At 38.5% G+C, this 17,058-nt stretch overlaps 1 protein-coding gene across 3 annotated transcripts in view; it reads right to left on the bottom strand.

Moving 5' to 3' along the window:
• unc5b (unc-5 netrin receptor B) overlaps window positions 1-9,065 on the bottom strand; it is a 59,552-nt gene extending 50,487 nt beyond the window's left edge. For 2 of the 3 annotated variants that reach the window (XM_079856081.1, XM_079856080.1), the window contains exon 1: window positions 8,413-8,592. In XM_079856081.1, coding sequence (XP_079712207.1) covers window positions 8,413-8,500 — 88 coding nt within the window. In that variant the 5' untranslated portion in view covers window positions 8,501-8,592. Of the gene's footprint in view, window positions 1-8,412 lie in introns of all 3 variants that reach the window. The other variant, XM_079856079.1, reaches the window with a different exon arrangement.
• Between the last annotated feature and the right edge of the window lie 7,993 nt (window positions 9,066-17,058).

Below are 17,058 nucleotides of genomic sequence, written 5' to 3' on the forward strand. Positions count from 1 at the left end.
CATTAAACTTTTGTTTGTTTTTATGTGCAGCTCATTAGGACAACTCAACAGAAATACAGTATTTTTATTGCATTAAAGTCAACATAGACTGCAAAACATTCACAATTGATATTGGGACTATTCAAATGAAGACTCTATATTTACTCTATATTTACAAAAAAAATCTCTATATTTACCCAGTTCAAAAGCAGGTTTAAGGAGCATTACAGAACCTATTTATCCTGATTCACCTTCTTATGCAGTGGAAACAGGTTGAACATTCAAGATTGGGCACCAGCACCAGAACCAGAACCTGGTTGGTGGGAAAACTGCACCACAGTCTGGGAGTCATGCCAGAGGGTGTGGAAGCGGCAACAACACGCACTCCATGAGGATTAAGCATCACTATTCTGCCTGTTCCAGAACAAGCCCAGCTGTCAGGGTGAAGCCAAAATCCACGACACTCATCCCAAGGGCGTTGACTGTGGAACCAGGCCTCTTGGACTAGACATGACCTGCTTTGGATGAGTAAAGATTGACTGTCAATTGGGCTCATATGTAAAGGTCAAATCCTACGCAGAAACTCCAGCGCATAAAACATTTACTGCATTGCTGTTACTGTGAAACTCTATTTGAAACTCTATCTATCTATCTATCTATCTATCTATCTAAACATTTATACACTTCTTGAGTGTCAAACACAACATTCCCATTTCCTGGTCAGGCAGAGTCAGAGTTGCTCTTTTACAAAAGCACATTGTGTGTGGCCTTTTACATCTGGCACAAAGAAAACTAAAGCGACGCCACAAGAGGACATTACTCTTTGGTCACACACCATCAGACTGCCTTTACCAGGACGCCACACACACAGGGGACGTTTCGTTCCAGCACTTTGACATTGAAAACCAGCCGGTGAGCAAGCATGCGTGTGTTCTCGGGTAAGACATGCCACATCCCTCCCAAGAGGTCCCCTGCAGCATGCAAACCATGGTAGAACCCTAATAAAACCCCCCTAGAGATCCTCAGATCCCCATATTCCCCTATCCCTGGGGCAGATGGGAGTCTTAATAGGCGTTAAACTCAGAGAGATAGGATTCTCTACACCGCCTTTCAAAGGCAACTCCACTAAACCCCATCACAATAAAGGAGCCAGAAAGAATGAGAGCACATGAGGGAGTGCGCAAACAGGAGTGGAACAGAGATTCAATGGACTAGTAAAAAGAACAAGAGAAAGGTGTTTGACAATAAAAAAATAAAATAAATACTGAAAAGAGATGATGGCTGAAGAAATGTATGTAATTGTAAATAAAATCACATTTTTCCCCATTTACATTTTTTATGGATTTCTGGATGTTTTCTCATAAATGTTTGTCTAATCAAATGAATTCATAAAAATTTACAAAGTAAAAACTTTTAACCACATGTATTACCTTTCAATAATACAGTATTCAATTCAGTGATGAATATATCTGTGATTTTGTTTATGAACTATTATATTAGTATTATGATTAGTATTTCTGAAAGGCTTTTATTTTTTGTGAGGAATTTTGAGTTTGTGTGTGTTTTTAATTAAATCCCAGATTTGTAGGAAGATAACCTTTCTACACTTGCCCCATACACAATTTTGACACTTTTTTTAAGGTGTCAAAAGTCAAAGTTATTTCAAGCAATAATCAACTGCATTCCACAGATTTGCATTTACCTGGAATATTCCTTTATATCAGTGCAAACTATCATCTCTCCTCTATGTGAGACACAGAAACACAATTATATAGTCACACCTGGGCATAAGCCACAGATTGGCTGAGGTCTAATCTTCAGGCATGGACCGGGTTGAACTTCCTTTGAAGGCTAAGAAGATGAGGGAAATCTCCATGGCCTCAGAAGTCCTTTTCAAGGCAGGAAGCACAAAGGCAGGTGGACCGCAGGAGACCTACTCACGTGGCCCTGGCACCACCGCTTCCAGACCCCTGCCGAAAGGAATCCGACATGCTACACAGACCCCCACAGGCACCATCAGGGGGTCTGAGCTGAAGGCCCTTCACTCCTGATTTTTATAACTCTTTTAACTTTCACATATTACTTTCAAGATCCTGATGCAAGCAGTCGTTTGCCAGTCAGACTCAGAAAAGAAGATTAGAGAGCAAAAAAAAGACCAACTTTACAAGTCACATCCATCTATCAATCAAAATGAGGGGTTTGGGTTCTCTAGCCAGCACAACTCAAAGCAAACTGTTTGACCAACTGAGCTCCTAGATGTCTGTCATGCAGTAGGGCTTGGAATGGAGCTACTGTATGCAGCAGTTGCTGGACCCTGCCAGACACAGCAGCCTGGGGAAAGGCTTTCCGCCAAAGACACTGTTGGCTTGGCATGAGCATTGACTGCAGGTCTGGCTCATTGTGAAATATTCAGGCATTGCGAGTTTCCTAGAAAGGAAGAGTGAAGATTGGAGCCATTATGTTGGCGTTAGCAAGAAAAAAAGATGGAAGGCTTGGTCATATGTACAGTAAAGCCTTCCGACTTAAACATGTCGGCTCTTGGCGGTGTTGTTTGTGAGAACTGAACAAGAAGTGTGACTATGAATGGAAAGCCGAGACAGGAAACACAAACATACACTGTCAGTCACTCCTTCGCAGCCTAAAAGAGGTGCGAGCACGCCGACCCCTCCTCCCTCTAGCCCTTCACCCCACAAACAACCCCACACACGGTGGCAGAAAAGAGTCCCATTCAGTTCTCTATTCAACCCCGGCACAAAGCCACCCCACCGAGTCATTCTTCTACGGACCCGGTCACTCTCCGCCCCTCCGACCCACCACCACCACCCAGCTGCCGTAAACCCGGGAGGGGTGAAGAGCCTCCCTCTCTTGTATTCTCATTCAACTATCCACTCCTCGCTTTGACTTCATTAAATTCTCTTTCTTTGCTTTCCCATCATTCACCCATCGCTTTACACACAACGTTCCCCCTCAACTTTCTCTGAACGGCTTCTCTGTTCCTCTAGTTCACGTACCCTTGAAGTCAATGTTTCTGCTGCTGCTGCAAGTCCAACAAGAATTTAGCAATATCAGCTGGTCGTTATTGCATAATAAACCCAGACAGGATGATCAGGACCCTGATGTGAAGCTGAAGAGGTTTATTTTGTGATAATGACCATCAGACAATGCTTAATTTCAAGACAATACTTGCCAAATAAATAAATAGACACATATTTATTTAAATATTGATTTGAAATTAGTTATCATCTAACCTAAATTAGAATAAAAGATCTAGTCCAATATAAAGTAGAAAACAATCGGTCTATTAATCTGCAATCAGAGTTGCTTTTTACATCGACTGGTTAGCTAAAATATTTAAACAACATTTTTTCTCTATTTTGAAGCCGACATGAAACAGAAGTTGCGATAGTCTTTTCTTCCCTATAGTGATGCATATCCGAGTGAAACGGCTTCTTGAAGAAAAATGTAGGGCAGGACTTGATTTCATCCTCGGGAATTGATTGGATTGCAGGAAGTTGGGCGTTATGAACTAATATATGTATATATATAGTTTGCCAAAATAGTTTTAACTACATTGAACTATCCTGGTATAAAATTCATGCAGCAAAATGATGTGGCAGACATGAAAGTAGCATGGTATGTTGCATGATCAACAGTGAAATGTACAATTAAATGGTCTTTATTATACATAAATATATGACTGCTGAATGCAACAACGGACCAAGAATCAACTATTACAGAGACCCGTGTAATAAATCTTTTTAACCTTGTCTCTTCTTCCTTCCTCTCCCACACTCTCTCTCTCCTGTTTGCTCCAGATTTATGGCGGCGTACATGCACAGTATTGGCAAAGCATTAAAAATGTCCACCATTAATACAGAGAGCTCCAGGCATCGATAAGAACATTAATAAAAACATCTCCACTCAACGATATGCTCATCAAACGCTCCTTTCTGTCACTGTCCCTCACTCTTCATCCTCCTTTCGCCCCGTCGTAGTCTTCTTCTCTCAGACTGTGCCAAGGACTTAATGATGCTTGAATGCCAATGCTTCTGACTCTTGACTTTTCAATCTCACTCTCTTTTTTTAATAAAGTCTATTTAAAAGGCAATCCCTGGGCTCCATCTATCTCAATACATCTCTCTAAGATATATTTCTCTGGCTTCACCTCTATCTCTCCCATTCTTAAGCATTAGATAGATACGGCTGCACTTTCTGAAACTGTCTGATATTCATGCTTCACACACACTTTTCCACATGGGTCATTCTGTATACTAGAAACACAAAATCAACAGAAATATCAGGTACTTGAGAATTCTGGGACTGAAAACGTCCTTATCATTTATCTGTACAGTAAAGGGTGTATGCATCAGATAGAAGTGTTTGGCTGGTGAATAGCATCTCATTTTTAATGCTCTGTGAAGTTTAAAATATAGATGCACTGATGTACACCACCACACATTTGCACTATAATTATGATTTTAAAAAATACAGTAAAAAAATTATACTGTGAAATATAATTACAAAGTTTTCTATTTTCATATATTTTAAAATGCACTTTATCTGTGTAATGGCAAAGCTGAATTTTCAGTGGTTATTACTTGGTCTTCAGTGTATAATATATATATATATATATATTATATCATTACGGGAGTGCGAAGAAGTCAAGAATTCTTGGAAAGGTGTGAAAGAAATGATAGAGAAGATCCTTGATGTTAACATTCCACTGTCACCTTTACTTTTTTATCTCCTTAATATCCTAAGGAGATCAAGTTAAAAAAGAAAGATATATTCATGATTATATGTATTCTTCAAGCAAAACGGCTCATTTCTTTAAATTTGGAAAAGTATTTGTACACCATGTATAGGATGTTGGCTAAAAGAATGGTAACAAATATGTCAATGGAAAAGATAACTTATATTTTAAGGGATAAATAGACAGTTTTTGATGGAGTTTGGGGACCATTCAGATCATTCTTAAAATGTGGTGGAGTTGGAAAATGTGTTAATAGAAGACTAAGAAAAGAGGTCGTATTGAATATCAATGTAAAATACTGAGAAGCTTTTTTGTTGTTGTTTTTTGTTCTATGTACATGTGTACAGTTAAAATGTAATAAAGCAATAATAATAAATACTGACTGATACAGATATGTTGAAAATCATCTGACGGTTCAGGATGTAATCAAGTCAGGCGATAATGAAGTGCTACTAACAACTCAACAGGTGTCTGTCCCGACACACTCACACCTGCATGCACAGACAACACATGTCCAATACCACTTCAGGATTCTATTGCATCATAAACAGATCACAGACACAACCATAGACTGCTTTAAAATATTAAAGAGGGCCACTTTACAGTGATGAATAATACAGTATGGGGGGGTGAGTTGAAAACCAGCGATCTCCTCACCCCTCTCTCTGCCTCCCACAGTGGCCATAAAGCTAATGCACACCACAAGACTGGCGGTTCAGATCTCTGCCAGACCTCGCACAAATCCATGCATTCTTTCCTTCGCATTTCCCTTCCTCTAAACCTAATTACAAGGCTTACTGGTTCTCTTCCTACTTAAGTTCTCTCTCCTTTCTGCCTTTTGTAGATTTTGCATTGAAAAATGAATTTTGCTATGTGTATCTTACATTACACAGCAAGCAAACTCAACCACAGATGACCTGTTCTCAGATATAACCAATTATCCCCCCACGCCCTGGACTACCAGCGGAGAATTCCGGCAGCCTTGACTGGGAGGATCCAACATGTTATGCTCTCTGAACATGAAGGGCATGCAAGAGCACACCTCCCTCCTCCATCTTGACCTTAGGTACTTCAGCTTGACCTATTCCCACCCACTTTTCAACCAGCAGTTCTGGCCACTGGGCCTAAACTTAATCCTATTGAATTCAGAGCAGTCTCGAGTGTGTTATCTTCTCCAACTCCCAAAACACGCGCACGCAAATCTAGACAGTGCGACTCCATTACTTACACAACAGCACACGTCTCCCGTCTCGATCCAGCTCAAGCGTGTATACAGGGATGTTCAGCCAAACAAACACACTTGTATGCATACACACACACACACACACACAAATAGGGAGGAGAAAAGCTGATGGGGCAAAGGAGACAGAAATGGGTTCCTGGCAGTCTGGGTAATTAATGTGTATGTCAACACTAAGAGAGCTGTACCATACAGGAAATCTGAGCTCAGCACATCCACAATACAGACAGACAGGAGGGGGGAAAGGTAGAATACAGGAATGGACAGAATGAGAGAGAAGATAAACGTTATCCATCTTGACTCTGATGTTTTATGGATGATATGAAATATGTGCTGGCATCTCCTCAACGAGAGACAGGCTTCTGTAAAATCTAGACGGTTCATGTATGCACAATGAGTTTTTCCCATACTGTCTGTATAGGGGAGACCGGGACAAATTGTCACACTTTTATATGACTGTGAATATTTCTCAGAGTGGGTTTATCTAGTCCTTTTCTGTATGTCTTGATTACACAAAAAAGCAATGGAACATTTACATTGTTATTGTTTAGGACAAAAGACGCAGATCACTGAACACAAATCCAGCAGGGCATGTTGTCTCACTACAGTATTGTGTGTCACAACACTCGATTGCTAAATTTTAACAGGAAATCAATTATAAAACACAATTAAATTAATATAACGGCAAAACTCTAGAAGCTGATGTGCAAAAACATCAAACCAATGAAAATTTGTATCTATACATTTTATAAATGTATAATATTAAAAAACACGTGTGACAACTTCCCAAATAAATACCCTCAACAGTTTTCAGCTTTTCAGATCAAATTCAAACCCTTATAGTTATTTTTAGACTTCTTCCCCGTGAGACAACTAGCCCCGGTTTCATCCCAATTAAAACCCCCAGGGCGAAATAGGCATGTTTTCTACAACGGACTCTTCTACAGGTAGGCTAGTTCATTAAGGGGAAGGACACTTAAACTACAGTACACATCTGTCTCAACATCTTAAGTTAAATCAACCTGTCCTTTTTCTTTCCGATTTCTAACTCCCATTGGAAAACCAATCAGCTAAACACTTTGAATGTGCAATTCCATGTCAATCTGATTACATATGTGGCCAGAGAGCAGAGAGGGAGAGAGATTTCTTTGACGCTTCATTGCTTCCCGTCACTTCTAAGGTCAGACAGAAGGCAGGCTAGCCTTCATGCAGAAACAATAACACATCACAACATGATCTACTCCTGAATATTTCTCCTTTGTATGATATGTATGTATTACATCCATAACTTGTCAAATATGTCAGCAAATGGTTTGGTTATTTTTATTATTCATTTTCAGACTGAGTTTTTAGAGGAATGTAGAACTTGCTGCACAATCATTGCTGCCAACTCAACTTTGTTTCCTCCAAATTCTTCTGTACACTCATTAAGCAGTAGTGGGCATCTTAGGCCTTGTATATTACACCAGTGATTATAATTGAAAATAAAATTAAGATACTTTCGACAATTTATTACTCCACAAATTTAAGCTTTAAAAGCATCTTCAGAGAAATGACCACCACTTAATCAAGAGCATGTGCTAAACGTAACCGTAACATCAATCCGAAAAGTAAAATAAAAGAGAGGGACAGATTTTAAAGCAGCACACTCAAATTCAGAACTCACTATCTCTGCTTTCCCTCAGATGTTGTTTCCTTTTTTGTACAAGGTTTATATTTTTTTCTGTCTTTCAGGAGCCAGGAAGGCATTGAGCTAAACCTTAATTACTCCATGAACACCAGGGGTTCTGCTTTTTATCCGCTGCTTGGAAGCTCAGCATGGCAAGCAGAAAGAGAGGAGATCAACAGAATATTCCTCTCTGAAGGGAGAGAGAGAGAGATGAGTGCACATGCAGCAGTCACATCCCTTCATCTGGTTCTTAGTTACCCATCACACTGCCTTACTAGATAGATAGATGAATGGATAGATAGACCACTGCACAGGTTTTAATATTTAAACTGTGCCACCTGTTATAAATCAGAGATAATGTATGGATGGATTTAGTAATGTGGAACAACAAAAGCAATTATTCAATGCATGTTTCTCCATAATTCTTCTATTAATGCTTCAGTCTCTCGTGCAAGGTTGCAGCAGCTTTTAAGCAATAAAAAGTGTAGCCTAATAGGCCAATGTAGCTTTATTTTAAACTACCCATGAATGATCTGATTATAGGCTATAAAAGAAAATGAAAAGGCATCACTTATACTTGATAGTCGACAAATGTTGGGAAATACAAATCCTGCTTGACGACCTCACTATCACTAAACTTATCTGTGTTTTGGGTGTGTACGAATGAATACCTGCTTAGAAAAAGCACTCCTGCGCGACCGTATGTTTAAAGACCGAATATATAATGAAGTGTTTAGTACAATTTCTTAAACTGAAAAAAAAAGCTCGTACCTGCATGTATCACAAAGGTTGCGCAGAGTACAACTAAACCGAGAAAGGGAGCGGGAGGCTGGTCGCGGTGTATCCACGCTGAGAGCATCTTCACCCGGTCACGCTACTGCCAAATTCCCCCCAGGTGCTCTCGCTCCAGTCGGCTCGCTGAATCCTTTGCGAAGGATACTTCAAACTGTGTGAAATGCGGAGGCGGGTTCCTCCTCAAACTTCACAAACTTACAAAAAAAGACTGCACCGTGGTTTACAATAAAACCTACTCACAGTCTGCTCCAGAACTTCCCCCAAATAAGGACGCGATAAAATTGGAATTACAGTTAAACAAAATGTTCAATTAAGCACACTGCAGTCCTCGTCCGTAGAAAAAAAACAAAAACAAGATAGCAGCCAACAACCTGCGTAAAGTTCGTCTCGTTCACAACTCCACTGAACCACTCAACGCGTTTTCTCTGGAACACTTTGAAAACAACCGAATCTTCCGCGAACGAATCGAAAACAAAAGTACTTGGCAGCTTTATTCCTGCTGGGACGAGAAGAAAAAGTTGTCCGTAAGCGTTGGATATAATGCCATATTTGTGAGATCTCCGCTGTTATCTGTGGAGCGCCATAGTCCTGACGCTGCCGGCCGCTCGTCTGTGTCTCGAGTAGCTACTGAGTGTAAACACACGAACGCGGGTATGAAGCGCGAGCCTCCAGACTCTCATCTCCCATCAGCCAATCATCAACCTTCACACACACACACACACACACACACACACACACACACACGCACACACGTATACGGCCAACCACATACACGCAGGCCTATATTTTAATGATAGCTTACAATGATTTTATTATTTAGCCATATTCATTGTTTCTTAATCAAGGTGAGCTGCATTACTTTGCCAGTACTAGTAGTAGTATTGTTGTTGTTAAAATGTACTATATTTTAAACATAAAATAAAATTGGTTTAGTTATGTATAGCCATGATATTCAATTTTGGCCTTTACCATGTAATTGCCCGTCTCTAATTCTGATCTTCTATGATTATAATTAGGCTAATTAAGGGTGGTTTGATAATGAAGGATGGTTAGAATGTAGGCTATTAATGATAGATTCAGTAATAGTGTTAGTAACACAATTACAATTCACAGTCATGCATGCCTCCCAGCATTTTTCAATCAGGTTCAATCAGTGCATTCATGAAAGTGTTTTCAAGTAAACCACAAGAGGGCGACAGATCTTATGTGCTTTTGAGTCATTTCAGATCCCAGCGTGTCCATTTGGCTTCATTGCTACAATGCTGCCCTTCAGAACACTGCAGTCAGAGCTCTCTGGTTTTGGTTGTGTAATCAGGGTCTAAAATCTAAACAGGTTATTCAAACGGCCATTCACTTACCAAAGGAAGCGGAATCTTTTGAACTGTAATTGTAATGCAGATCGAGGAAGACCATCTATTGCAGTCTGGGAAGGGCGGAAGTTCCTGACCTGCAGTATTGCTAAAGCAAACATGGGAAAATGCTCCGTAAACAACTATTTTATGTTTATAATTTATATTTAATGAGACTTTAGACAGATTTTTCAATGTTAAAAATTGTTTGCAGATCTTAAATTGAAAAATAATCTGACATGGGTGTCATGGGTGCACAGCACTATACTTTTACTTTGTCTCACCATTTATCAGGTTAAATTCTTGTATAGGCTACGCTTTATTTACACCTGCTTAAGTGGCTAAAAAATAAATACCCATCCTGTGAAGACACGTTAAAAATGGTTGTTATAGAAAAAGAAATTCTCATTAAAAGTGTCAGACGATGTTCTTGTTATAATGACAGTGTCTGGCAGTAATACAAACCTGACTTTGAAAGCTTATAATTCCAGCAGACCAGTGATGATTCCCCTTAACTCTCCCTCTTTAGTTTCATGGAACATGGATGTATTCCAGAATTCACAGTTTTACATAAAATACAACATTTTTGTCATAAAATACAAAAGAAAAAAAAAAAGGATTTTACAAGCACCAAAAGAGTGAATGATTGACATTACTGTTTACTGTACAGATTTGTGAGCATGGACATACAGAATGACTTTGCTGCTTCTTTAATTCAGTCAATAAGACGTTGCCACTATAGCTGAGAAAACTGTCATAACGATTTGATACTCTGCCAGTGTCATCGGCTCAGATAAGTTCAGCGCTTACTAATGGAACACGGTTTGCTTTCATTACCTCACATGCATATCTCAAACGCATCTTCAGTTACTGGGCAGATGGTAATTGTGATAAGATTTGCAGTGCATTAGACTGAATAACGTTGAGATTAATTGGAAATGTAACTCATGATGAGCTGTGTAACAGTGAGGTGAGAGAAGATAAGGAGTGTGAGGGACATAAAGAGAGGTAGAGAGTGACGGAACGGTGGGGGTAAAGAGGATGAATAATGGAAAATGATGCTGTTTACTGAAGAGAGACAATGAGAACATCACGCACATGCTATTATTGTCATTATAAGAAAGATGCTCAAATAAATGTCTAGCACTGCTCACATTAAATGAGCTTTGTCTTTCAAATTTTGAAAAGCACTACTTGTCCCTTAAATTCATGAAGGGAACCCCTAAAAATAGTCTGTAAGTAATGGAGTGGGATAACAGAAAATTATTTTCAGGAATTATCGAGCTGACCCAAACCACAGACTAATTATCCCTGCTGCGCCAGAAAGGAAGTCATGCCATAGATTTCAAGTAAGATATGTTTTCTTCTACTGATCATACTATTAAGCTTTATTAGGATGGTAGCCTCCATGTTCTCATGTTACATCATGGTGTTACATTACAACTATGGGCTGTATGTATATGTAATATACATAAAGAAAACTATGTAGCTAATATTCAAACCATTAAGTACTAATACTTGAACACACACACACACACACACACACACACACACACACACACACATATTATATATATATATATATATATATATATATATATATATATATATATATATATATATATATATACAGTGCTATAAGTTTAGACACCCATGCTAAAGTTGACTAAAAAGAGGAATAAAAAATCATCTTTTGGAAATTGAACTTAATGCCTTAATTAAAAAAATTAGGAAAAATCCAACCTTTAAGGACACCAATTTTCTTTGTGAATGAATAATGTATCGTAAATAAATAAATGTTCTTCCTTAAAATACAGGGTGCATAAGTTTGGACACCCCTACATGTATGTTAAATTCCCATAGAGGCAGGCAGATTTTTATTTTTAAAGGCCAGTTACTTCATGGATCCAGGATACTATGCATCCTGATAAAGTTCCCTTGGCCTTTGGAATTAAAATAGCCCCACATCATCACATAGCCTTCACCATACCTAGAGATTGGCATGGAGTACTTTCCATAAGATCATCTCTCAATGCAAATCAAACCAGCTATTAGGCTAACTGAAATAAAACCATGCCAATCTCTAGGTATGGTGAAGGCTATGTGATGATGTGGGGCTATTTTAATTCCAAAGGCCAAGGGAACTTTATCAGGATGCATAGTATCCTGGATCCATGAAGTAACTGGCCTTTAAAAATAAAAATCTGCCTGCCTCTATGGGAATTTAACATAGGGGTGTCCAAACTTATGCACCCTGTATTTTAAGGAAGAACATTTATTTATTTACGATACACAATTCATTCACAAAGAAAATTGGTGTCCTTAAAGGTTGGATTTTTCCTAATTTTTTTAATTAAGGCATTAAGTTCAATTTCCAAAAGATGATTTTTTATTCCTCTTTTTAGTCAACTTTAGCATGGGTGTATAAACTTATGCATAGCACTGTATATATATATATATATATATTCTCTATATTTTTGGGGGGAATTGTTTATTTTCACCTCAGTGTTTGTGTGTGCAGGTCAGGTTTTGGAAACTTTGTGGGCAACATACATCCTGAAAAACCTGAAATCATTTACATTGTGGGAACCTTCCCACATAAAGGGAATAATGTTTTAATTAAAAAAATAAAAATGGGTCATATTTAAGTGTAGGTGTAGGTTTAGGATATAGAAAATAACTAGAAAAATAATTAACTCAATATTACACATTTTGTTCCCACAAGGATAGTATAACCTGACCAGACCTGCATTCTGGGAACCTCCCAATGGTCCCCATGAGGAAAATGACTAAATAATGTTTTAATTAAAATCTAAAAATGCAAAAAGGTTTCTGCGTGGGTTAGGAGTAAGGTTATAACATATAAAAATAATAAGCTCAACATGACAACAATGGAAAGTCCCTGCAATGATGTGTGTGTGGTTATCAGTATGACTTGTGAGTGATTCCATGCTGAGTTCACCTGTCCCGCCTTGTACTAATCCCCAGGTACACCTGGGCCTGTGGGCTGCAGGGCCTTTTAGCAGATTGCATGGGCAAGACTATTAATCTGATTGTTGCCCTAGAAACTCAGCTCTCCTGCGGGGTGTGGGGAAAACCTAATGAAATTAAAGGTGCCACAACAATTGGGAAAAATGAGAATTTTCTGTCCACATGCTCCTTTGAACCCTTCCATCAGCTGCATGCTGAAATGTAAGAGTTGGCCTTAAGCTAGCAAAGTAAAAGAGCATGGCAGAGAGGTCAGACAGAGGTTTACAAGATTCTTCGCCTTCTGACTTTTATAATTCAGAAGTCTTAGCTTGGAATATGTGAAACCATGAATGGCTATAGCATCTTTAATGAGAGAAACAGATCAGAAGTTGTGCAAAACTTGTATTAAAAGGAATTAGTTATTAGTGATAAAGGGCCCAAGAAATGTCCTATTAAAACAGCTAAAGGTATCTGCTAAACTTTATACAACTATTATACATGTTCTAAAAAAATAAACCTTAAAAAGAGTATACCATAAAGAGACAAGACAAATTCATAAATTCTCACAAAGAGCTCCGGCATATATCATATTCCATGTCGATGGGTGCCACAGGTAAACAGAATTCAATCGGAAATGCGTGTTTTTGTCTGTAATTACATGCTGACAGATAGAAGCACAATACATTTCAGAGCTGTCAGACCTACTGTATTCCACACAAAATGCAGGTTTGTCACTAAATAGTAGGTTATTTTTTATGTGAAAAGATTCATCTTAAATTGTTTTCCAAAGTAAACAGATCTATTCATACAGGAATGGGTCAGAGCTCCGTGAAATAGCTGGGTCCTGGTTGATGCGTACACATTGTGGCATTTAGAGCACATAAAAGCAGTGCAGATCTGAGTGATCCAGTCCTCACATCTCACTGTCACCCGGGTAAGCACGAAACGTGAGATTTGAGAAGATGGAACAGTCTGCTGAGAAGAAGGCCTCTGCACCTGGTAGCCAAGTTAAATTTGAAAAGGACTTCCTTAAAATATTTCCTCCAAATAAGCAAATGAAGAGTTCAGATGCAAAAGTGTCATCTGAAATTTTCTTCTAGAATGATCATTTTTATCAAGTTCAGTAATTTCACTTAAATGGCAATGAAGATTACCTATTAATTGCCATTTAAGTGAAATTATTGAACTTAAATATACGAGCTTGATAACAATTATCATTCTAGAAGAAAATTTCAGATGGCACTTAGAGGCTTTTGCATCTGAACTCTTCAAATATTGTTTGAATTATATTTGATTTTACAAGTAGTACTAGCTATCTGTTGTGGCTCTATTTGCTATGGAAAGATATTAGTGCAATTAAATATTCTTGATTCCTCAAGAATCCACACAATTGATCGCCATGAAACATATTTGTTCCATTAAACATTCTTGATTGAAGTATCCACACAATTACGCTATATGCATTATACATGCAACAAAACTGATTTGGACTAAGTGGCAATACAAGATTACGCTCTATTGAGGCTGTGTTTCTTTTCCCAGCGTATTGAGTTCACATCTGTGCATCCTCTCCTCTCTTTCTCTGCTCATTTATTTAGTTTGTCCTCCTCACACATTTAGCTCACGCATAATGCACACAGAATGAGCAGAGCAAATGAGTCTCATCGGGGAGATGTAAGTTGATTTATCCAAATCAAGAATAAATTTACACTATTTTGGTGTGTACATACATGTATGTGTGTGTTACATTGCTTGAGACTAAAAGGTTAATTAAATAGCCTTTGTCTGCATAAAGGCCTGTGGGAAAACTGACTAGGAACACTTAAAGTTCAAATGTCAACATGGGTCACGTATCAGTCAGTGATTTGATGTAAATGCATAGGCTGAGACAATGGTAAGATGCTCGGTTTCCCTATATTTTAGAGCTTGTGTGGTAAATTCATTGTTAATAATCATTGGGTTAACAATTCAGAATGTTTATACGTTGTTGTATATTATATATTGTTTGGTATTGCCTCTTGTGTGTAGCCTCTTATGCAGCCCCGCCCCTTTTCAGCGCTCCGTTCATTGTGTTCTGGTTTGTGTTTCCTCAGCATGAAGGTAAGATCTTACGGATTTATGAATGAAGCGCTCATTTTTTAATCTAATTTTAATATCACATAATAATGTTCATTGGTGTGATAAACATTTAAATGTGGCTTAATTTAGAGTCTTAACTATCCACTTAATCAAACATCAGCTTAGCAAAAGTAACTAATTATGAATGTGCACTTCAGAATGAAATGGAACATTCACCACTGCAACCATACAGAAGCAACCGTAGGAAAAAAAAACTGTGCTTAAGTGTTATACTGTGCAACCTATATGTGTGTGTGTGTGTGTGTGTAGAATTAATGAGCATGAGCCAAGGAAATGCCACCTACTGGCGTTTTACACAAACAACCTAGTTTGGTGACGAATCGGGGAAACACCCAAGGGCAGAAACATGTCTTTTGCTGTTCTCTCTTATTCCCTCCATCATCCTTCACTCCATCTCTCCTGGACCACCTCACTAATGATCGCTCAGAGTCTGGGACCCAGCTATGCATCATTTACTAGGAGCTCTGGAGACAGAATGGGAAAGAGGGAGAGGGGAAGAGATCGGAAGAATTAAAGAAAGGGCGAGAGAGTAAAGAAAGAGGAAGACCTAAAGGGATTGGAGATAATGTAATTTGGAAAAAAGGAAGCATGACATGTGGAAAGAGGGAAAGAAAAACAAGATGAAGGAATTGAATTGAAGTCACAGAGATAGAGAGAAGGATTGAGGGGTGATGGTGAAATTGAGAGTGATGGAAAGACAGTGTGCTGGTGTTAATTTCATTGGCAGAGAGATCAGAAACAGCTGATAAAATCTGTAATGTCTTTGACCTCCCAAAGTCATGGCTCTGCTACTAAAGAAACAATAAAACCCATGGGGATAAACTTTGCTTCAAATTCAAACGACCAAAAACAAAGACTAAAGTTGATCAAGAAGGGTGCATAGAAAAGCTTGTTCAATGGCATACTTTTTTAAAAACATTTTAACACAATATTGCCAGTTGTTTCATTTATTTTTGCTCCACCTACAGTACAACAATAGTTCAAAATGAAGCCTAGTGGTGTTTAATTACCGAATAAATCAGTCTTTTTGAACAAATCGATTGAGTAGATTAATCAATGACTCACTCATAAATACAATTACCCGTTTCAATTAATCCATGTTTTTAATTGAATTGATTGAGTAAATGAATCAGTGATTTACTAATAGTGGCGCAGGGATGACATTTTTGTAGACGGTAAACCTGGAAACGAGTTAGCATTTAGCACTTACAGTTCCATCATCCCGAAGTCAATGGGTTTTTTGATTAAAAGCCTGAAATTAGGTCTGTCGTTAACAAGCTCAAGCTATTTCCATGTCTTATTCTACAATATAAAACACACCAGTAATACCCCAATCATGACTTTTTTAAAGCTTTTATGCGTCTTGAAAAAGGCGGTTGCTAACAAGTAGCTAAATGGTTCTATGTTGTCAGGGACATTAAACGTCATCACATCTGGGGCGGCAGTGGTTCATGTAGGTTGTCTACAAACTGGAAGGTTGGTGGTTCAATCCCCGGTTCCACCTGGCCAAGTGTCGAGGTGTCCATGAGCAAGACACCTAACCCCAGCTGCTCCCGACGAGCTGGATGGCGCCTTGCATGGCTGACACCGCCGTCGGTGTATGAATGAGTGAGTGAATGGGTGAATGTGAGGCTATATGTAAAGCGCTTTGGTGGCCATGGGTCTGTGAAAGCGCTAAATAAATGCAGTCAATTTACCATTTACATCGAACATGTAGATGAGTTTACCTGTTTGATGTTATGACATACCTGACAAAGTATGTAGTCTCATTTAGCAACAGCCTAACAACACTAGTCCACTTTCACAGCCTCATTGTCTTTATAATCACGCTCTTTCAAACTATTCTGATTCACACTTCTTTTTTTTTTTACGAAGACTAAAGGAGTTGGTGGAATGGACAGACTATACGCATAAGTATTATAAACTTTTGTTGATCACAGAGCTTATTTTTTGCAAATATTATTCAAAAGTCTATGGAAAAAATCCGGTTGGGTTTTTGTCGAGGGTGCGATGTGTGCGATGCTTACTTCCAATTTGGCCAACAAAAACACGTCATCCCTGCACCACTCAATAAAGACAGTTGCCCGTTTCATTCCTGAATGAATCAGTGTTTTTGAATGAATTGATTCAATTAATGATCAAATGACTCACTTATTAAGTCACT

This window comes from Squalius cephalus (genome assembly GCF_949319135.1).
Source record: "Squalius cephalus genome assembly, chromosome: 21".
In the NCBI taxonomy this organism is placed as follows: domain Eukaryota; kingdom Metazoa; phylum Chordata; class Actinopteri; order Cypriniformes; family Leuciscidae; genus Squalius; species Squalius cephalus.